At 34.9% G+C, this 23688-nt stretch overlaps 1 protein-coding gene across 4 annotated transcripts in view; it reads left to right on the forward strand.

Annotated features, from left to right (window-relative positions):
* Positions 1-23688, forward strand: part of LOC132703379 (helicase domino) — a 55643-nt gene that overhangs the window by 13378 nt on the left and 18577 nt on the right. For all 4 annotated transcript variants that reach the window (XM_060672603.1, XM_060672602.1, XM_060672600.1 and 1 more), the window contains 11 exons: positions 841-971; positions 1040-1171; positions 2331-2605; positions 4437-4809; positions 5779-5975; positions 6728-6842; positions 8196-8528; positions 12991-13212; positions 17944-17979; positions 22259-22791; positions 23503-23688. In XM_060672603.1, the coding sequence (XP_060528586.1) occupies positions 841-971; positions 1040-1171; positions 2331-2605; positions 4437-4809; positions 5779-5975; positions 6728-6842; positions 8196-8528; positions 12991-13212; positions 17944-17979; positions 22259-22791; positions 23503-23688 (2533 nt within the window). The remainder of the gene's footprint in view (positions 1-840; positions 972-1039; positions 1172-2330; positions 2606-4436; positions 4810-5778; positions 5976-6727; positions 6843-8195; positions 8529-12990; positions 13213-17943; positions 17980-22258; positions 22792-23502) is intronic.

Below are 23688 nucleotides of genomic sequence, written 5' to 3' on the forward strand. Positions count from 1 at the left end.
TTGTGCGCCATCGAACTCATTGCAAAATTCTTTCTTCATATCGAGTGCAGGTAGTATCACCTGGGTTTGAGTCAATTTATGCAATTTGGCTATTGATATCCATTCACCAACCCTGTACCAAAGACGACCTAGTAAGATACTCGTAGTAAGGAAAGAATTTCATTTTAACCCTTATTTTTTTGTTAAACCATTCATTCAAAGTGATTAAAAGATTTAAAATTTGTTTAAAGAAGCCTTTGTTTTTTGAAATGGAAACACCATATTATTATTATTATTATTATTATTATTATTATTATTATATTATATTCCACAGGGTTTCCTATTTGAAAAAGCTATATATTTCGAAATATTAGCAATAAAACGTTTTTCCAAAAATGCTGTTTCGATGAAATATGGCAACCAGAAAGTTAAATAGGCATGCCTATTTTGACTTTCTGTGACTTAGAAAATTAATGCTTGACAGTTTTGGACCACCTAAATTAGTCACTATTTTATTATTGTGTTATTACAGCAAATGTTAAGATCTTTTTAATTAAATTTGTTTCGGTCTTAGAAATTTGAAAAATTTAAAAAATAGAGTAGATGCCATTTCGGTAGTACTCGGTTCTTTTGTTTTGTCATGTTTCATTGTGATACGTCAGTTTGCCTACTCTTCGAATTGAAAGAAAATCTTGGGTGTTCGAAATACTAAATATAATTAAATACTTGGAAAAAGAAACAAATAATCCAAATCCCACCAGAGGTGCATTTAATCTCAATATTCAGAGTACCAACGTCCTAATGGGCTGGCAAAACTAACGTTTTAGGCATTTCTAAACATTTCTTAACAATAATTTTTAGGTGGTTCCAAGTTTACTTTTTTATCGAAGCAGCCGCTTCTGACGCCGAGCGGCACGAACCAGCCCCTTACCAAAGCTTTTGTCAAATTTCAAATCACGTCCGTGACCACGGCATCGACAATAACGTCCACGGTAGGTAAAGTAAATGGGACTTGGAAAAGAAGCGGTAGGGTGCGAAAGCAATATAGCAACAATTTTAGAATTCGTCGACTTCGGTGTTGAGCAAGACGGGCGACAAATTGAGGTCCGTGCAGTCGGATTTCTTAGGAAGGTTATACTCAAAACAAAACAATCTCGATATCCGGTGGAGCGGCGAAGAGGTAACAGATGAGGTAAGAACATTTCTTACCTACCGTGGAAATATTTTCTCTCCATTATAGTTTATTTTATCGAAAAATGTAAATGCAAAGGTTATTTGTATGGATGTAGCTCTAGGAATTTTATTTTATTAAGTACAGGAAATTGACAAGTTAAAATAATGACAATGGTAAGTAACTATAATTCTGATATGTTCTCTTATCTACGAAGTTTCTTTAGGCGTTATCGTACCAGTTACGTTACGATTGGTATAAAAAATAAAACGAAAAATTTATACATAAATGTATATATGTATATCATCAGCATCACCTTACTGCCATTTTCAGCTTTTTGCCCGTAAACCGTAACTTCGATGAGAAAATATTATATTTTATATTCTATGCGTATCTTCAAACCAACTCTGAAAAATGACGTTGGAAAATAAAAATAGTTCTGAGCGGGAAGGGAAAAATTAACCCTGCGGCGATTATATTGAGAATTATTAGAAAGCAAAAAATGTACACAATCAGAAGAGCAGATCTTTCTTTACTAGGCTAATATAAAACAAGATATTTATAACGAAGTGTTTGTGTTCATATCATAATTTATTTATTCCTGTGATTCTGCACTTCTAGCTCATTTCCACACCACCCGTGAGATAGCCTGGAGCTCTCAATCTATTTTGTTGTTAAAGCGATTTCCTCTGTCCTATTTCTGCTAATGAAATATAAGTATATTAGTCATTTGCCTCAGCGAAGTCGTTCATCCCAACGGCATTTAAACAACTCTGTCTACAACAGTTAGAGAAAATTGTTGTGCAACCATACCTTCATCGTTTTCCACATTCCTTTTGACAGCCACAGAATATGAACTGAAGAATTCACCTTTATTTAAAGTTCTCCCTCATTTTGTTGAATAATCTTGCCAATAAATATATTAAAAACGCTCTGGCCCGGATCACGGATCAGTCACTATGTGTCTTTCTTCGCCAGATAGATATTTATGGAAATATTCAGGAAAGGGCGTATATTTCCCACGACTTACAAAATTCCGCAGCAAAGTTAATATTTTATAATAATTAATTAATATGGAAGTATAAAAGAATATCGCAGTAGCAAGCTACCCTATGTAATCTAGGATGGACTAACGAACATTTTTTTACACAAGTCGTTTAATTTCGAGTAATATTTTTAGGAACGCGAAAATGTAAATAGCGAAGAGAAAAGAAGATTAAAACTAATGACCAAAGTAAACGAACGCCGTTGTTCTTCGTTGCCTCTGTACGGGAGAGATTTTCAAGACGTCATCAAAATTCTGGTACCCCATAGGATGTGTTCGTGGACCGGCGGACATATCCATTGTTTGAACGCCCTTTTCGATAAGAATGAGGAAAACACGACTAATTTTCTCCGGAATGCGCTGCACAATCCGGAACGGAGGATAGAACAATTGAAAAGTATATGTGAAAGGTAATAATTTTGCTTGAAAATATATCTTCGCCCTTTTCTTGTATTTGTACTTATTAAAGAATGTTGTAAAAAGCCTAAAATTTGTAAAGGCTTATATATATGCCATACTTTGGAAAATTGCACCAATTTTCATGGTTCTTCACTTACTGTCAGTAATTTACTCCCAAAAATCGCAAAACTTTTATTTTTGTGTCTCATAACCTACATAATCCAACAAAATTTCTGCAATAAAAGCTGTAGGTCCAGACCTCTTATGTTTCCTGGTTTGAAAAGTTGCCTATATTGCAAGTAGTTTTCATAAAAAGAGTTTTTCTGAAATCAAATTTCGCGTTGATAGCTGAAAATTGGGAACACTTAGAATATCTTGCGCACCCTGTATTATATGCAGCAACCTTATATACAATAATTTTAACCCTTGACATGAGATAGTTAGTCGAACTAACAATTAAAACAGTGTTTTAGGGGAAATAAATTTTGTTTTTTTGCGAAAAACTGGCACACCTTGTGCTTTTAGAAATAATACTACTTTAGAATAATATGTACTTGTATCCCAGTAAGGCATCGAGGTGTATTAGGGAACCGAATGTTCCTAGAAATTTGAAAAAAATATTCATCTTGAATTTTAAAGTTCAGTTTTTTGAAAAATTTCTAATGTTAAATTTAAAACTTTTTTGCTTAATGCCCTGAAAGGAAACTGGACTGTGGATTTCGATCATTTTTATTAAATAATTGTCCATATTTCCAAAAAGGCTTAATGCACTTTAATTTTAATTAACTTGGAAGGGCTTTTGCGGTGCTATGAGCTATGTCTATGATTGCTCAACTTGCCAACAGGTTAAGTTTTCTGTTATGATAGCAAAAAAATAATTTTATAAGAAAGGAAGTAATGCATCTATTAGTTATTTTTGTGGTAATTAACCTAATAATAAATAAATCCAATAATCCAGTGAAATCCACATGCCAATATCTATCCTAACCTAAAATATTAATAAAAAATTTAACGGGTTATTATGAATATCTGGAATTTACCAAATAAAACGTTAAATTATTATTTATGCTTCCAAATCATACTTAAACTCAAAGCTAAATTTTTTTATTTATATTACTTGCCGGCATTTTTACGTTTTCAAGTGCTAGCTGTTTTCGTGTTTAGTATAAATAATTTTTATTATACAAAAGGGGCCATAAGATTGCTTAGAAATGACTGCGTATGCATTTATATTTAGGAGAGTCTGATAGTTATATTCAAAAATAGAGTATAATGCAGTGACACTTTTTGCCGGAATATTTTTTAAAAGATAATTTTCAAACCAATTTTCAAAAAATTCAGCCCATGTATGGTCATGATAGTCCAAACTAGAGTCCTTAATATTCTTCGCAGACCAACACCAACCGGTTTTTATCGTGTTTAAACTATAATATAAAAATTTTGTACAAGACGAAGCATTATTATAAGCAAAACATGTAATTCAGTTTACTGCAGGAACCGATAAACTTAAAGTACAAAATTTTACACCAAGAACTATTATTAGAATAATTGTTATTAAATATTCCTAGAGTGACATCCATCGACAGAGCAATTTGTATTGAAAACAGGTTAGCTTTTCCTTTAAAATTAAAATTTACGATGAAGCCATAAAGGCACTGTAAAAATTTTTTTTCCGGCGGAGGTTTTATTGAATTTTAAAATCGCAAATACTCGGTAAGTCGGCATCTACCTAATTCTCTTGTATCTTGTTCCTTGGATAGGAATAAATTATTGGTTGTTGTGTTTACTCAGTAACAATACACACAAAAACTGGAAAAACCATATAAACTCTATTTGTTTTAGGTTTATCTTTTACGTTCCCGCGGTGAAAAGTAGCGAAGCGGAGCTGCATGTGTGGCATCCTCCGCCTAGCGAGTATTGGGCTCGAAAGCACGAAAAACAGCTGATCCAGCAATTGTGTTCCAAGCCGGCGACGCCGCTGCATCATATCGCCTCCGCTATGGTCACCCAGTTCCCGGATCCTAGACTTATACAGTACGACTGCGGCAAGTTGCAGACGTTGGACAATTTGCTGCGTCATTTGAAAAGCGAAAATCACCGCGTCTTAATTTTCACACAAATGACGAAAATGCTCGACGTGTTGGAGGTGTTTTTGAATTTCCACGGACACATTTATCTCCGATTGGACGGATCTACGAAAATCGATCAGCGACAGGTGGGTCCCTACGGGGTGTCAGTTTTATAGGATATCTCACTTATTTCGGGTCAATATTTCCCCGTACCACGTCAATAGTAATTCGTTTCTAATTTTGAAAACCTCTGGACACATTACTTATTTATTAACTTTTTCAAAGAAATTTCCACGAGCTCTGTAATACTAATTACAAATCTGGATTCCTTTTGCGTCGGTTGTTGAAGAAGTGAACTTTCTGACGTTTAGGCAAGCATCCTGTTGGCGTCTTCAGAGCTTAACTGAAACTGAAACTGTTTCAACATCAACAACTGACGCAGGACGCATCCAGAATATTTGTAATTAGTATTACTTATTTATTTGGTTAATTATGGCTCCACAATAAGTAATTAATTGTTCCGAAATAATGTTACATTGCAGTTTTCTAGCAAAAGCAAGGTAAAAGGAAAAATAATTATTAGACTTAAGTCATGGCGGTTCCATGAAATAGTTTAAAAGATATACCTGGATAACAGTAACATTCTAGGTGCCTTTAGGTAAAACTGATCTTTTCTGATTCTTCTTCCTTTTACTCTGCTTACCTACCCTCATTAGGTAGTGGTCTGACCACATTCAATTCATCTAAGTACTATTATATCAATTATTTTCCATTTGCTAATTTGTCGTGATATAATTATGGATTTCAAACTTTGTGTCCTGATGCCGTGTTAACTTATGGATTTCTTTATGATAGAAATATCCATTAATAATCATCAGTTGGTGTGTTTACATAGTCATTATTTGTTTGGTATATTTTCCCCAAATGCACCAATATTATCTTTTCCTTTTGTTGCTGTTCTAGAGTTTAAGTCACCCATTATGACAATATCCTTTTGGTGTCTAATGTTAGTCAGAACTCCATCAAGAGTTTCTTGGAAACCAGCGGGTGGTGATGCAAAGCTAACTGAAATATCCCACAATCAAATCGATTTGATTACACAATTTCAAATTTAGGTCCTAATGGAGCGGTTCAACGGGGATCCCCGCATTTTCGCTTTTATATTGTCCACCCGTTCCGGAGGAGTGGGAGTGAATTTGACCGGCGCGGACACCGTAATATTTTACGATTCCGACTGGAATCCAACCATGGACGCGCAGGCGCAGGACAGGTGCCATCGGATCGGTCAAACCAGAGACGTACATATTTACAGGTGGGTGGGCCCGCTCGTTAAAGGGCACCACTTTTTTGAATAGAGGAGAAAAATACAAGATACAAAAATATAATTAGTATAAGTCACAGGACTTTTTTTAATTTTCTAGCTAAACACGTTTAAATATGTCTCTCTACGCCACGTATGCAATTTATTTGCACTATCCGAAAAGTGTCTCAGAGACGAAGATAAATCATATTTTGTTGTAAGGGTAGATCCCTCTCTGAGTTCTCTGTGGAACATTAAGTCCTATCAAAGGCAGCAATTCTGGACAATCTATTAACGATATTTTAGATAGGTATCAACAAATTTTCTCCTTTTGTTGAGATTAAGGGAGTGGAGTAATTCTTCATATATAATATCCTCATTTTGTAGATCTTTTTAAAACCCATCAAATTTTATGAACCTCTTTTGCACTATTTCATTCTTTTGAACATTTGACTGAATGCAATGATTAGGGAAACCAAATCTGACAAGTATATTCCAAAATCGACGTTACATAAGAGCAAAATGGGATTTTAATGCATTATAAGTTCTTTTAACAAAACGGTAATTTGAATGCTTTATTAACTGCATAATCAATATTAAAGTTGACACCTACATCTCTTGCACAATAAAGCAACAATAAAAAGGCATAAAAGGTCATGAATTACAATATTTCTGAAATAAAGCTTTCATTAGTGTGTCGATTTCGAAAAAGACTAAAAATACCAATACTAACCATTTTAATCCAAAAAAATTCTCCTTTTCAGACTAGTAAGCGAACGAACAATTGAAGAGAACATTTTGAAAAAAGCGAATCAGAAAAGACTGCTGGGAGACTTAGCCATCGAAGGCGGGAACTTTACCACTGCGTATTTCAAGAGCGTAAGTTTGATTTAAAATTTAACGTCAGGGTTTACTTCTTTATTTGTCATGGTTGCTGACATTTCGCCAAAAATAGAGCTGGCTTCTTGAAAGCGCTATCTGAAACTGAGGATCAATTGCTCTACATCCATCTTAATATCTGTCCGTGACATGGGAAGCGGGGTGGGGAAATTAATTGCTTCACGGATGACCGAATTACGGAATTACTTTGTTTAAATGATTCTGAGAAATTGTATCTTTTTAATTGAATGAATGTGAACGCAAGCTAGACCTCCCAAAGTGAATATAACAAAATCAGAGTTTCAGAGTAGAAAAAAGAAATGCATTTGTTGTCAAGACAAAATTCATATAGAATGTAACATTAAATGCGTTATCAAAGCATCATCTGTTTCAGAATACTTAGATATCGGAAATCCGAAAAACTATCTGCTGATTGAGATGTAACTGACAAATTTATGAACAAATAGCAAGAACGCCGCTGGGTTTCCCACTTTCATCTCTCATTAGCAATATTTCTAGGGGAGACTTGCCACCTTCTAGAACTTAATGTAGCTATTATTGAAAAAGGAAAACTTTTATTCCCCAGTGAGATTAAGATTTTCATATCTTAAAATTTTTGTTGGAAACCAAAACCCTGAAAATTCTTGAAACAGAGAGAAAGGATGCTATATTGTTAAATTTCTCAGCTCGACCAATGAATGTCGGTAATTCCCCTCCATTGTAGTGTCAATTGATCACTTCTTAATAAACTTGTCAATTGACCGCCAATCGACCATTTCTTAATTAACTAGTCATATTCGATCAAAATGTATGAAAGAACAATTGTAGAATGTTATCTATCATTCATAAATAATATGTATTTTATAATAAATTCTTATGCGTTTGTGATGTCCAATTTATCTAGAACCTTCTTCAATGAATACACGAATAAGATACTAACGACGCGATGCCCAATTCAAATAAATATAAATTCATTGTATTTTTAAAATTATTTCGGTCAATTCACACAAAAAAATTTGACAGGTCAATTCCACAACGAAAGTGTATGTATAAACTTTCAGCAACAGAAGTTCAGTTGAACTCTCGTTGCCTTTAAGTTATGGTTTTATTGCCACAATGTGATTTGTATATTGCCCATACATAACAGTAAAACACAAAAAGATTTTTTTTTTATTAAAAAGACCCCTTAGATACAGAATTTAAATAAATTCTGTTTGCTAAACGCAATAGTATGCCGTCCGGATCTAGACATTTTAGGTTTTAACTTCAAATGCATGCAGAACAGATTCAGACAGCCCTCAAAAATATACCTAACCTATATTTGTAAATTTAAAGTGTTTTTTTCTTCACCAGTCCACCATACAGGACTTATTTAATATCGATAACACCGTGGAAAGCGCGGCGCAGCGTATGAAAGAGTTGACTGAGACGCGTCAAGAGCAAGATAAGCCGCCGAACGATTCTGGTAACGTCAGTGACGACAAGACGATGGTGGGCGCGTTGGAGAACGCTTTGGCGGCGTGCGAAGATGACCAAGATGCCCAAGCCGCCTGCTCAGCGAAAGCTGAGGCGGTGGCCGATTTGGCTGAGTTCGATGAGAACATTCCGTTTGATCAGGACCAGGAGAAGGAGAAGGAGCCGGAGATCAGCAGGGCCGAGCAAGAAATCAGCAATATCATCGAAAAGGTGAGCTAATAAGCGGTTCGTTTAAAGTATCACTGTAATGACGACGAGGTATACAATATCCCACCGAGTTTTTCAAAAATAGAGTAAAGGGCAAAAATTGACATTTCCCAGTAACTCTTGAAGATAGGTGTAGACGAGAGGTAGAGAGTACCAGAGTGGCAAAAATTAATTTTATTCTATCGTTGTGACACCCGGTACTTGCAAAAAAAAAGTACATTGTGTACATAAAACTTCCTATACTATCTACTATACTACTGCTACCTACATCTCGAAATCTGCAGAGATATAGGAAAAAATTTAATACAAAAGTTTAACAGTTTGTTGAGATATTTTAAAATATAATAATTTCATGCCTGCAAGGTGTATTGAATAGTGGGGGCATCAACTTTATATTTTTAAATGAGGAGTCCTATATTTTTGTTCATTTTTCAATTGTTTCTTAAAAAATAACCTAACTTACCTATTTAACGTGAACCTAGTTGAGGAATTTTTTAACGAACTGTATAAATTCGTGGGAAATTTGAGGTAGTCGTTTGGGTGTTAATTTCTGATCACACCTCTACAGGGCCTGTATTCGTGACCGCGATAAAACGCGCAACATAGTGGTCAAAAACGGCTTGGTCTATTAGACGTATGTCAAGAAGGACTTTTTTTAATATTATTAGCTAATTCACCTTTTAAAAATAGGTTTAACTGTACAGGGTGTCATGTAGTCGTCGTCAATATAAGCTTTGTTATTTTAAACGGAAACAAGTTGCATTTTTGAATTCTCAATAAAATTCTGAAAAACTTTTATTTAAAGTTCCTCATGTCAGATGCAGACTTTGTTTAAAATGAAATTACTCAATATAGGTAAACAACTTAAAAGCACGATGTATACAGGAATAATTGACCACGAAGCTGCCTAGCATTTCCTAAGGCTGGAGTGTACCAAAAAATGGTTACTTTTTGACAAGTATTAATGATATTTTTATTTGAAATGGGACACTCTGTAATTTTATTTTATTATGTTCAAAGTTCAATTCAGAGAAAAAAATATTAACATAATCCTAGACGTATTTTTAGCCATTTCTTAGATATTAGGGCTTTTGTCTGGAAGAGCATAACCGTATTGACAGATTAGCTTGTGGCGAAACAACGCCAGGCTACAATACAATAGATGTATACTACAATAATTTAGTTTTGCGATAAAAATGACTGGACCATCATGACAGTTTCGCGAATTTCTTATCGATGACAGCAAACTTGCCTAGATCAGTTATGTTATGAACTTTTTTTTACTCCATCAAGGCTGGCTTATGGTATAGTAGTAGCACTGCTGCAAAATGGACTTTTATAATAAAGAAAAGAGTTCTTCGGATAATGGTTGGTGTGAGTGTGTTTCGATTTTAAGATTTTTTATTTTCTCCCTGGTGGAGGCTGAATCTTCAAAACTTGAAGAAAACCTTTAAATTGCTACTTCTGGACTGTAGTGAGTGCATTTATTTTTTGTTAAAGTAATTGTTATATAAAGTTTTGATATTTCAGATCATGTACAATTTGTAAATTTATATTATACAAAGGAAGTCAAGTAAAATTATATTCTATTCTACACTGGCCTTACGAAAAATAGCAAATTTATACATAAGATTTAATGTTGTGTGTTATTGTTTTCATACCTTACACACAAACAAAGCCACACTTCTTAAATAATTTTTAGCAACAACCAGCCATATATATTAAAGAGAAAAAAAAACTCTTTTGTTACCACACTATGAAAAAACAAAAATGTTTAATGGGGATCTCATCTCGATTTAACGCTGGTAACTCCAAAACAGGAATGTTCATATCGTGTAAATTCTGTTCAATAATTTTGGCGGTATATAGTCTGGCTTACGGTGGATCAGAATAAAATCCAACCAAATCCATATAAGAGACAATTAAATCTCTCAGACAACAGTTAAAGCGCCCCTTGGATCGATGTACAATCCTGTGTGTGCTTCGAAAAAAATTCCCCCCTCCCCCTAGCTTGCCTTAGAACTGCTGGTATATTCTGCAAAAAGTTCTTGTGATCTTCGATATGTCCTCCCATGACCATCTGGAGATTGCAGGTTAAATTTCTAGCGTGCGGGAAGCGTCACTTGACGACGTCAATTTTGTTTCCCACGGATCCGAGCCACTTCGGACATTTTACCGCATATTTCCCAGGCCTTGAATTTTGACGTTTGTCAAGTCTAACGGTAATGTCATTGAATGTATTCGTGTAGTTTTGCGAAAATGTACTGATAAACTAACGGTCGTAGAAAAAGTATAGTATGCAACACGTTCGGTAAACTTTTTAAGTCACTCGTTCATTAAACACTCGCTCCGCTCCTGTCAAATAAACTCGTGAGTCAAATAACGTTTACCACACTTGTTGCATAATATACTAATTTTCTATTCCCGTCTGGAAAACGGCCTAATTACACACTGATCTAGTCACCACGTTAATGCGTCAGTTTCATTTCCCACGGATCTGAGCCACTTCGGACATTTCCGAGATTTTACCGCACTGTTTTGGGAGCAATCGGATGTTGAATTTTGACGTTTGTCAATTCTGACGGTCGTGTCAGTGAATTTATTCGTGTTGTGCGAAAATGTATGAACAGTATGCAACACGTTCGGTAAACTTTTTAAGCCCCTCGTTTATTAAAACACTCGCTCAAATGCCGTTGGCCGCACTTGTTGCATAATATACTGTTACCCATTTGTTCATGATTCCTGGCAAACTGAAGTAGCCCAATCCGATGACGTTAAGAATCTTTGTTGTTGCTGGTCTGTGACTGGCGATATTGGCTTTCAGTGTGATGAAGTCGATTGCTGATTACTATATATGACGATCTCGCAGACTGGCACTAGTTCGAGTTCTTCTAGTGTAACCTCCAGTTTTTAAAAGACGTGTATACGTGTTGTGTATAGTGATACTCGAAATGGGCAATATATCGCTTGCTTCTTTCATCTTGAATCAATGCAGCCATTGCAGCCGCTGTTTTGGGTCTAACAGACAGGCGTTTTTTCCGAGAAAATTTAAACGATTTGTTAAGAACAAAGATTCGTCAACCTTTTTTTTATCGAAATCTAGTTTTTCTATTCAACTAAGCGGATGGTTGTTAGAAATTACTTAAAAATATGTTGTTTTCTTTGTACGTAAGTTTTTAAAACAATGAAACATCACTGTTCAGGTTTTAGGTAATGTTTGATTTTCTATACTTTTGATTTTTTAATCTTTTTAGTGTTCGTGAATTATTTCCACCAATATCTCTCATTAAGTAAATTATTTCTAATAATTTCTTATACCAACTGCGTGTTATTTCACGATCCAATTACGAACTCCCGGGGTTTGTTTTCGGCCGAATTATCGCGGTTATAGTTCCGCGTGTGCGCGATGGTCAATCCCCACTCCATTGTTACCATTGTCTTTTTGAGTGGACAACAAAATCTAAGCCGGCTGTTTTACTCCAGAATTCAAAGAAGGTAGGCGTAGAATTTTAAGTTCGATCGTTTGTTTCGCCGTGTCTTAATTTCGTGTCGTAATCATCGGTAGTTAAAAATATTTTTTCCTTAATAGCATTTTCTAAATTTGATTTTCGTTAAAAAATTGTTGGAAATAATCGTGATTTTGTATTATATATAAATACGTTAAAATAAATACAACCTTGCATAAATTGCGCTAAGTATCTGCAAAATAGGTAAAGAATGAAAAGGTTTAGAGTTTTTTGCGGTCTTCCAATTTATTTACAAATAGGATTTTTTTTTATTATTATTTTTGGTGGGGTTTACGTTTGCAGATTTTAAAATAATTACGTGGTGTTTTGGCGCCACATAACTTTATGATTTGTCACCTTAAAGCTACATTTTTTGAGCATGACAGACGCAAAAGTAAATAGAAGAAGTTGATTCATAAAAAAATTAAAACAAATCTACGACTGCTACACAGGATCCAAATAAAATTAACGACTTTAAAGTACGGCTTTAAAATCAACATATAATCACTCACAACTCATTACTTGAATGAAATAATGAACATTCCCAAAATTTTAAATCCATCCAATCGTGTACTGCGTAATGTGGTTGACAAATTTTGTGAAAATGTGGAAGCATTAAAATTATTGAAGTTTCGTACTGCGGAATGGGATTTTTTGCTCTTAATGAAACTCGATTCTGATACTTTACAGGGATTTGGAATGAAGCATGCAAGATTTGATCTACCCAATTTTACGCAGTTAAAAGTATTTCTGAATAATACGTGTAAGTGTTTAGATACGTTTTAGATATTAAGGCAGAAAATAGATCAAATGTTAGAGCCAATTGTAACAATAAGTCCCAAAGCATTTTTAACTAATACTCCACCTTACCCATAAAAATTAAATTTTTAACATGGGTAACGTTTTACTTTCGAAAATTTCTCGCTGCTTATGTATTATTTTTATTCGTCTCTTTTCAGTTGTCGCCGATCGAAAAATACGCGATGAAGTTCATTGAGCAGACCGAATCGGCATGGTCGGCGGACCAGTTGGCCGCCGCTGAACGCGAAATCGAGGAGCAAAAGCGCGAATGGGAACAGAACCGTATGGCGGCGATGCGGGAGGAGGAGAAGAGACGGGCGAGGGAAATCGAGAACGACAACGAGATCATATCGTACGCGAGAGAGGACGCGCAGAATCAGGTTAGCATAAAAAAAATCGTCAAATCTAAAAACACCGCGGCGTCGGTTAAGGGTAAATTCGGCAACCGTCCGCCCGATAATGGCAAAGGATCTTCGAGGAGGATGATGCGAAAACGGAGAAGGAGACGCAAACGCAAACTCGAGGTCAACGTGACCAACGGGGACGCGACGCGGAGCGAAGGCGACGAAAATGGTTGCTATAGCGACGCGGATACCACGCAGACGGCGCAGAAAGCGTCTGTGCATCCGAACAACCGCGTCGACCACAATTCGCCGCGTACGCGTTCGCACGGTAGGGTGGCGATCAATTTGTGGACGCTGGACGTCAGTCCGATACTGCCGGGTGTCAAGCCCGTCAAATACGTCGAAAGAAAATTCGTAAAGAGGGTGAGACGGGTGTCCGATAACGAGAACAATGATTCGGACGAGTCGAAACGGTTCGCGAGAAAACTTAAAAAAATGGCGTCGCGTGACGACGAACCGGAGGCGGAAAAAAACTCGTTGAACGAGGTGGAAAAAGTGTGCACCGTCATGTTAAACGATATCATGGCCGAGGGTCATTATAAAATGGCGGACGTCGACGGCGTCGAAATTTTAAACAAAGCAGAACCGGATGACGTCCTGGAAAACGCTACCCGCGATAAGAACGACGTCGATTGTAACGTTGTTCGTTCTCACGATATAAATTCCGACTCGGAGTGTAAAACATTAAACAGGAAAAGTAACAAGCAAGTTACCAGCAACACTTTGGACGGGTGGGTTACTAAAACGACGCCTGGTAAGGACGCCGCGGACGGTAATATGGCCGATGGCGGCGATCCCTCGTAACTGCCCAAAACTAGTTTTACGCTGACATTTTCTTTGTGAATTTCGCGAAGTTAATTTAACTGTTGAAAAGTGAAAATATAAGGTTATGTTATTATCACTCTGATGTCAAGTATTCGTCACGAAATTCTTCATAAGTTGATTCAGAAAATAGAATTTGTTCTAATTTTCGGCAAACTTTTTCGTCAATTTAACAATGCCAACTGTTGAAATTGATGAGAAAGGAAGGTTATGTTATTATTTTCACTTTGATATCAAAATTACTCGCCAAATATATAAATATCCCAATATATAAATATATAAAATATCCAAATATATAAAGATCCCCTCATAAAATACATGGGAAAATGGACTTCACCCGAATTTAATGATATTTTTAAGCACTTATTAATATTAAGCATAATGGTAATAAAAGTGGTTAGTTTTTTGTTAAAAAAGTATAGTTTTTCGAATATTTCTTTGGATACTATTAAAACGGTACAAACAAAAAAAAGCATACCAAAAAATATTAGTGTCTATTTTTCAAGGTACGAATTTTTTTAGTTTAGATTTTCAAGTTAGGTTTTTAAACATTGTTTTTGTTTTTTGAAAAAATTATGAAGATTAGTAATTAAAGCATAATTAAAAAATCTTATTGTTACGCTTTAACATTAAAAATTGACAGTAGATAATTTCGTTTTCATTGAGGAATGGGTAAAAAAGATTTAAAAACTTTTTTTTTTTCATTTTCTTTAAAACAAATAAGTTAATTTTTATCATCCTGAGCCATGCAATGTTATTTTGGCATATATCAAAAGTTAGTTTATTCTAACGGTGACCGCTATTTTGACTATAATATTTTTTAAAAACATCTGCCAAACCAGGAAGTTGTCAATTTTATTATCGTTATTATTATTATTATTATTATTATTATTATTATTATTATTATCTCAACATAATTTAAAATACGTGCTTAAAAAATTTTTGAAGATTATTCAAATAATAGACGCTACTAAAATGAACTAATTTTTTTTTTGAGAAATTATAAAAAAATGTTTTTTTTTATCTTTTATCTGGTAACAATTTTCCAGGTTAAAAATGTTTAGACAAAGGACAATAACAATGTTCACAGACAATATACGTTTCAATGTCTTGTGAGTTTGAAAATTTACCACACTTTTTTAACACACAATTGTCTTCATGCTATAAAACGTTTTTTTTTTTATCAAACTATCGACATCCAATATCTCAAAAAATATATGTAAATCGGATTTTTTTAATAAAATTACTAATTTTATAGCATACTGAATTCCATTTTCGTTTATTTCGTGTGGGGTAATTTATTCATGAAACAGAACTTGTTCTAATTTTCGTCAATAAGTAAAGCCAACTGTTGAAATCAAACGGCAAGCTTATATTATGATATACCATAAAATATAAATGCGACCAGCGTTATGAAACAATAATAAAAAACAATTTTTTATTAACTTACGCGCAAAAATTAGTGCGCAAAGGTAGCGAATGTTCCTCTACTAAATATAATCTTTTGGCACGAAAAAGGAAATAATGAATTTTTGAGACTCCGAGCACAAGACTTGCTGCCTTGGCTTTTCTAATATCAGTCTGGATTTCCATCAAATGAGGTTTATAAAATGCGAAGGAGTTAACTCGCCTCTACGTACTTCTTAAAAATTAATTTTTTCCAATCCCAATTTGAGATACGTTTTACCTACTTAAGTTTTCAGTTAGAAACAAGAAAACTAGTTCAAAAATTACTACCACCTTAGTTACTATTATGAATAAAGCCTATACCAAAACATCAAAAACATTTAAACATAACCACTAAATACTTTGAGTCGGTTGAATTGTTAGATGAGGTTTTGAGACGGCAAATAAATTGACGAAGCTAGTTCCCAGTGTAAAACCAGTATGCTTCGTAAAGAACTTCACACGAAGTTGTTAGTGCAAAACTAGTGCAAGGCCTAACCAAACTTGAAACTTCGTCTCTGTATCTATGTGCAAATTTGTGATCTACGATGTATGTAATACATATATATATATATCTTTTTTACAGAGCCGGCGATTTTGTTGTGAGTAACTGTAAATTATATCAGTATGAGTGTGTATATCGTCGCCACATGAACTTTTTTTGTTTAAATCGCTTTTAATAAAGCTTTTTTTTTAAATCATCTCTTCGAATCTTAAAAAGGCCGACCTCTCGCGTGTTTTCGATTTTCTCTTTTTTTTGTATTATAGCGCTATTAAGTTTAATTCCAAAGAGTCCCAAGGGGCGGGGGAGGTCGACTTTTATCATTATCGAAAACAAACCCTGTACATTCTGTGTAAATATGTGCACGTCGTGTTGAACTTATTCGATGTTAAATATTTTCGGGCTGTGCGAGCGAAAATCGCGTAGAGTGGCAAGATGGACTCGGTTACTGGCCATGTACATACCATTAGGTTTAATGTGATTTAAATTAATTTTTCTCATTGGAAAATAAAGAAGTTCTCTTGTAAATGTCGCGTCTCGTTTGATTTGGCGGGGCAGGACGTGGGTTTTGGTGCCTCTTTGCTCAAATGTCCGCAGCAGCGTAGGGCACCAAAACTTTGCCCCGCTGGACATGAGCAAGGGGGCTTCTTTGAATTATCAAAGCCTGCGACCTTCCCTCTGTACGTTTCCTCGTTCCCCTCACTGATTCGGAAAAAACCCGAAAAGTTTGGTAGTTCTACAGACCAATATGGAAAACTCGAGGGTTTTTGGTCTAGTTTAACTTTTGCAAAAAAATAATAACTCAATAAGTGCCAATTTTCAGAAACTTTAAAAAATAACTAGAGCAAAGGACACTTAATGAAAATGATCTAAAAAATATTTTTAAGAAAAAAGTTAAAAATTGCATATGATATTTTTTCACAAAAATAACTATGTCGCCTTACCAGAAAATACTAATACTTAAAAATCATTGTTGAGGCTTCTTTAATTGCTATTCGGTACTTATTTATTACTTTTTAAGAATAGTATTGCAGTTTTATCCTATACATTTTAGCCATAACAGGACATATGTTAAGTCGGCATTTCATTTGAAGAGTTCTCTAAAGGATCTCATACATGTTTAAAAAAGCACGGAGTTCTGAGGTCTTAGTCGAATTTCAAAAATTCGCTTGAAAAAAAGTCTACAGAGGTATCAAATTTACATATTTTTAAAGTTTTTTAAAGCCAGTTTACAATTTAACAATGTGTATCAAAATATACAAAACTTCTGAACCTTAAATTAGATTCTATTATATTCAATACTTTTTAGAGGGAAACTAAAGCAAACTTCGGCAAATTTTTTTGTATGCTCTTCTCGATGTTTCAAAACATGCGAAGAACTTATGAAGGTGATTTTTTATTTAAAATAAAGAGTAGTTTGCTATATATTACGGAAAAATATTTTTTTATTTTTTGTATTAAAAACTGAGAATAAATAGAAGAATTTATGGAAGTAATGCTGTTATAGAAAATACTTTCTGCAATATTTTCATAATGGCTCCGTTTTCCAAATAAGAAAATGAAATTTAAAGCAATGCATGGGTTGAAAAATTTATTATATATATGCTCTAAAATCGTTACATTTTTATTTTATACCTTTATATTTTTACTTTCTCTTGAGTATATAAAATATCGGAGTAGTAGGAATTTTGTGCCGGCAACCGGTTTAATTACTTATGTTTATTATCGGTGGTAGTTTGAAGAAATAAAAAATGAAAAATACATTTTTTTTTAATTGTGTCGGTAACTTAATTTTAAACATGAGACAAAAGTCGGTGAATTCCTTCAGAAAGGTCCCTTTATTCAAAGTCCAGCAAAGTTGGTTCCTTCTCCCTATGTAGGTCGCAGGTTATTTTGTGCGTGACTTGACGAGAATCTAACGTTAGCTAACGTTGTAGGTTTGGATGTCTGAGGGGTCTCTGGAACAAATGCCAGTAAGTATATCATTGAGTGGGTTTTTAATTGTCTTCCAGAATATTTATCTAATATTCAGCTCTACGAATTCAAATATGGTTGTAATAAATTAGAGTTATGTTTTGGACAAAAAATAGTGTAAGGAGGATTATACAAAAATAATAAATTGATGTCGGAGGTAAAATTTAACAATAGGGGTCAAACCAGCGCTGTCTTCATATTATGTGAAAAATACAACTTAATTGTTCCTTATGTCGATTTCAAAAACAGCGATATATAGAGGAATAACAACTTCGAGAATTAAGCTTTAATGTTCTGTATATCTCTAAGGATGCATATTTGGCTCAATATCAAATTTAATCAATCAGTTCTTGCCACACGGCCTTACAAATTTGAAAAAAAAATCAGTTGTCAAGTCTTGAGAGCTACATTTTATAGTCTTTAATTGTCTTATAGTCTTAAAGTAGCATGAGTTGATCAGTTAAAGTGAAACTCAAGAGAAAAGAAACAACCTTGTCTTCCATCGTAATTTAATGAATTTAATGCAAAACACTTTTTTTAAAAGGGCATTTACGCATAATACATGTTGCAAGCACTGAAATTCTTATCTTCAGCTAGGGCCTATGTGTGGAGTGTTCACGGACTAACTAATGTAGCGGTAAATCGGAATACTAAATGTTACACTTACAACACTTTTATGTCCGAAAATTTTTGGACATCTCTTACCAATTTCGCTTACAGATAGAGCAAAAACTATTTACCAATAAAAAAATCAAATTTAATCAAGCTTTAAAGCAGTTTTTCTATCAGGTCTCTTTATTAAAAGATTATTTTTCTAAAAATGGGATTTCAAAATCAAGAATGCAATTACGCCCTTTTTGGTTATTCTAGAAACTTAAAAATAACTTCCAGCATTTTCTCTTGACCGCTTATAATTTTTTTCACTTCAAGTCAAGATTTTGACATGATACTAGGTACGCAAATACAAATACTACGTTTGTCCCAGAAGTAGCAGGTTGGAGTAAATCTTGATGCGCTAAAATAAGTGAAAGTAAAAGGAACTCGTGTTAATTTAACCGATCTCGACCGTAAATGTTGAAACTTTCAGATCTTCACCAAATAAACTGAACAATTAATACTACCCTAAAATAAAATCTTTTGATTAAATAGGCAGTCGGAAAAATGTAACTCGTGCTCCTCGAATCAGAGAGGGAATCACTCAGATGTTCGTAATAGAGCGCGTACCATCTCAAAGTATATAGTGTTATGTTTTGACTGCAAAATAAAGCACCTATCCAGTAGTATTTACATAATATAGCAGGGTCGGACTTAGGTGTATTAAAAATATAAAGATTAAGTATTAATTGGACTTAATGTAAAATTTTCTGCTCTTACAATTGATTTTACTTGGTGCACGTACTCTATGGGAGAGCGAATATACAATGATATAGAGGAAGGCGTAAAACATTATCCCCCATCTGATCAGCTAAATTGTCACATTTTTATCCGGAATAGGTTTTAAAAGGTAATTTTGAAACCAATTATCAAAAATAAATTGGTTAAGGCTTTCGCGGCCCGTTGATAAGCTATTATCTTCATTCGGGTTTAAAGGCCGTCGTCGATTGGAATTACTTCCTAACGTTTCGCTAGCACGAGTGGCGAGCTTCTTCAGAGGTCCTTCCATCTCCGATGTTGGACGTAGACTGACGATTTCTCCTGCGCAGGTTGTATTTAAGAAGAAGAAGCTCGCCACTCGTGCTAGCGAAACGTTAGGAAGTAATTCCAATCGACGACGGCCTTTAAACCCGAATGAAGATAATAGCTTAATTATCAAAAAGTTTTGCACTTGTATCTTCGTGATAGTCTAACCAAGTTTACGGTATTTAAATACCATTTTACAAACAACCCTGTGGAGAGTGGCAGAGCTAATCATTATATTGGTTTCATCTGTCAGCTTGGGGTTGAAAATCACAACGTTTTTCCTTTTATCCAATTTACTCTTAACAATATTCTCTGTCGAGGATATTGGTGTTTTTGTCAGTAGGCAAGTTTCTTTTAATGATATTAAACATTCACACGCATATTTTACACAATTTGTTTTGCATATAAGTAATTTTGATTCGACATAACGGAAAAATTAGTGATATATTCATAAGAAACTTTTTCGAAACTCGAACGATGTACTTTAAGACATACTAAACTGACGTATGGTTGCCTCTGCAAAAAAGTGTTTTGTATTAAATTATTGTGGAAGAGGTTGTTTCTTTTTTCTAGATTGTATATTACTTCATTAAAAACATTTACATTTAGTGCGCTAACTATTAGAAACCGATTGGCAATACCAATGGCTTGTGTGCTCTGTTGTGATAATGCAAGAGAATTAGTATTTAGGGCATCTGTAATTGCCATCTAGGGGATGTCAGACTCGAAAGTAAGTTTGAGGAGAGTTGTAGAAATGAATTGGCAATGTTTCATGTTGAAACTTGGGTTAACTATCGATTTGTTAACAATTATAGTGTATTATTTTTTTATTTTTTTTACAGAAGGGATTAGAAAAAATAGGTTTTTTTTAATCGCGGCCGAATCTACAAAAACAGTTTTATACAAATAGCACAACATAATGAGCTATTGGACCTTTACCAAGCCCTGAAAACTTCAAGTAAATATCGTCAATATTTTTTAACCATTCATTTCTTAACTTTCTTTTCAGAAAAGAAAATGATCAAAAGTCTATTTAAAATTGTTTAAATCATTTTCCAAAGTTAAATTTCATTTTTTTGTTATAAAAAAATAGAATAATTCACTGGAAAATAATGCAATTGAAACGCCGATAAGTGGATTTGACGAATTTAAAAAAAAAACTAGATACGATTAATAAGAACGGAAATAGATTTTTTTTAAAAAACAACTATAGCTTTATTTATGAAGCTACCCTTCTCTGTTATGCGGGACTTGTTTTTGTTTAAAACGAGGACAATATTATATGGGTATAATAGGTAGTCAAAACCATCTTATTTGGTGTTAAATTTTTCTTTGTTTTTCGATTAAACGAGCCAAGACTAACCAAAAATTATCCCCACCGATTTTTGAACTATGGAGGTGAGAACCATCTCTTGAAGGGTCCGAGCCTAGTTTTTGAGCTCCAGCATTTAACACATACTGACTGACAGCTACAACATGAAACTATTTCCAAGGTCATGAAATTTTGACCCTTCCACTGCCCATTTTTAACGATCATAACAAAACTACAGTGATTTAAAAAAAAATAAAAATAACAACACTATCTTAGCTCTCATTGGTGGTATCGAGTTTTTTAATTCGTCAAATCGCATTCTTTTCCGATAAGTTATTTTTTTCATCAGTTTATAACAAAATAATCAACTCTAACTTTGATAAATGACTAAATCAATTTAAAATCGACGTTTTAGAATTTTCTTTTTTGATATTACTAGACGAAGCCTTTTCATTGGCGACACGCCCATCGTCAGAGGACTTCTGGTTGTTATACTGGGATATGAAGCTTGTCCAATATTTTGTGCTATTGTTCATTAATAATTAAATAAACCTCAATTTTGGAGGCTTTTTTTGATCATTGGGCGTATCGCCTGTCTATACACTCTTCTCCTGCGATTATCGCATAGAACGCAAGATTGTGATGACTCGTAAGAAAACAGTACATGGTTCCATTCGCGGCTTCTCCAATTTTGGTTTGCGCGGGCGAACGGAAGACGTTACGTTTGCTCTTTTCTATGGTTAGTAAAGGACCAGTTACAGCCCTATAAGGAATAATATTATTTTCCGTGTAATAAATCAGTTTCATAGTGCATGAGCAAAAACCGATCTTGATTATTTTTTCTCGCTCGTGTTTTGTCCATGTCTGGGCTCTGGTTTCTGCCAGTGCTCTGAATATTGTGTCACATCGGAATGCCACTTGAATTTGTGGTATGTCTGTTTCCACAAATGCTATCGCAGCGGCACATTCTTAAGGTAAAAGATGTTTCATATCACGCCATCGTTGAGCCATTTATTGATAAGGTTTAGACCCAACAATACAAGCAAGCATACAACACGAAGTGACAGAGATAATAAAGAATTAAACTTTGCAGGAAATGCATCGAAATTTGTTTCCATAGCCTTCTTCGCCTAATTTTTTTTCCAACTTCAAAAATGAAACATTGGCTATCATTAATTTCTACCACTAACTTGATACTTACTATCGAGTTTGATACCAGAAAACTACCTCAATTAAACACTAATCCCAACTGGAAAGAATCCAAGTTAATGGGAACTTGTTCGTAGATGTGGTGTCCTCCAACTCCGCCCCAGCTAGAAACCGACGTCTACATCGACCACACGGTTTCCTTCTTGTACGACGTCAACATAATGTCCGAGTCTCAATTGCCACCCATCTATGTAAAAAGGGAAACCAAGAGGACCCGCGTCGATGCCGACATCGGTCTAGACGGCCGTAGGGCCGCGAAAATTCCGAGAAAAGACGATTCGGTTATCGCGCCGAAGTCCCTTTTTTATTCGCCGGCCATTTTGAAGATGAAACGGGACCTGAAACTGCAAAAATATCGAGGTCTGATGCGACCGTTGGTCTCGATGCCGGGCAAACAAAGCGCTCAGAAATCGGTAGCTGATCAACCTTTGTATCACGAGTGGACCGTCCACGAGGACATGGCTCTTTTAAAGGTGATACAGTCGTTCCAAGGGTTGCCGTTGAATTTAGTTGTGATGTGTCCGGGCCACACCCCAAACTGGGACTTTGTCGCGGAGTACGTCAACACCGTCTCCATAGCTTATAGATCGCCGAAGCAGTGTAGACAACGGTAAGCATTTAGACTCGCTCGGGCCAAAAAAAAATCGAAAATCGATTTTGTTGTAACGGTGAAATTTATGAAGAAATATCAGGAACAACCATTATTCTCCATTATCGGTCGGCATCGCAAATATATTTATCACACTGTTCATGTAAAATCCAAACTATGGAGACGCTACGTTGATGACACTTTAGTTATTTGGCCTCATTGTCAATAATCCCTTCCAGATACAACATATGTTTCACCATTGAAGTAGAAACGAATAATGTTCATATAAAATCAGACCTAACAGAAAAACTATGCATACCGACCGATATCCCGCCTTCAAATCATATATTGATTATTTGATGCGTTGAGTGAAAAAAATGAGGAGGAGAACGAAAAAAATAACGATTTAAGGGTTGATTTATAAAGCTATTGACAATTTTTTCCGAAATTATTAGGACACGCTCCACCGCTTTCTCTTACGAAAGGAAACCGAAGTTATCTCAGTGTCCATTTTAACTATCTGTGTTTCTCAAAAAACCATAGATAGAAACTTTCCCATTTTCTCGTGGGTGCTTTGGTTATTAGTTTTGTCATCCAAAGTCAATTACTTTTGGTGATAGGGCCGAGTGCCCTCAATTGGCTACCGGGTAGGTAGTAATGTATTAAATGCGTACCGTGAGCAGATAATTTTCGTCGTTTTTTACCTCCCCACGTTTTCGAACGTTGTTTCAGATACGAGAACTATTTGATGCACAGAGAAGAGGGCAGGTACCCGCTGATCGATAGCATTTTGAAAAAGAAGAAGAAAACGGGGCAGCTGCCGAAGTTTCCGGTGCAGAAATCGGGCAGACCGGCGCGTACGGCGCAGCTCTACGCTCAAGACAACAATTCGACGTTTACGCAGATTATGAACGAGAG

Source organism: Cylas formicarius, unplaced genomic scaffold (genome assembly GCF_029955315.1).
Source record: "Cylas formicarius isolate icCylForm1 unplaced genomic scaffold, icCylForm1.1 PGA_scaffold_6__28_contigs__length_40554024, whole genome shotgun sequence".
In the NCBI taxonomy this organism is placed as follows: Eukaryota; Metazoa; Arthropoda; class Insecta; order Coleoptera; family Brentidae; genus Cylas; species Cylas formicarius.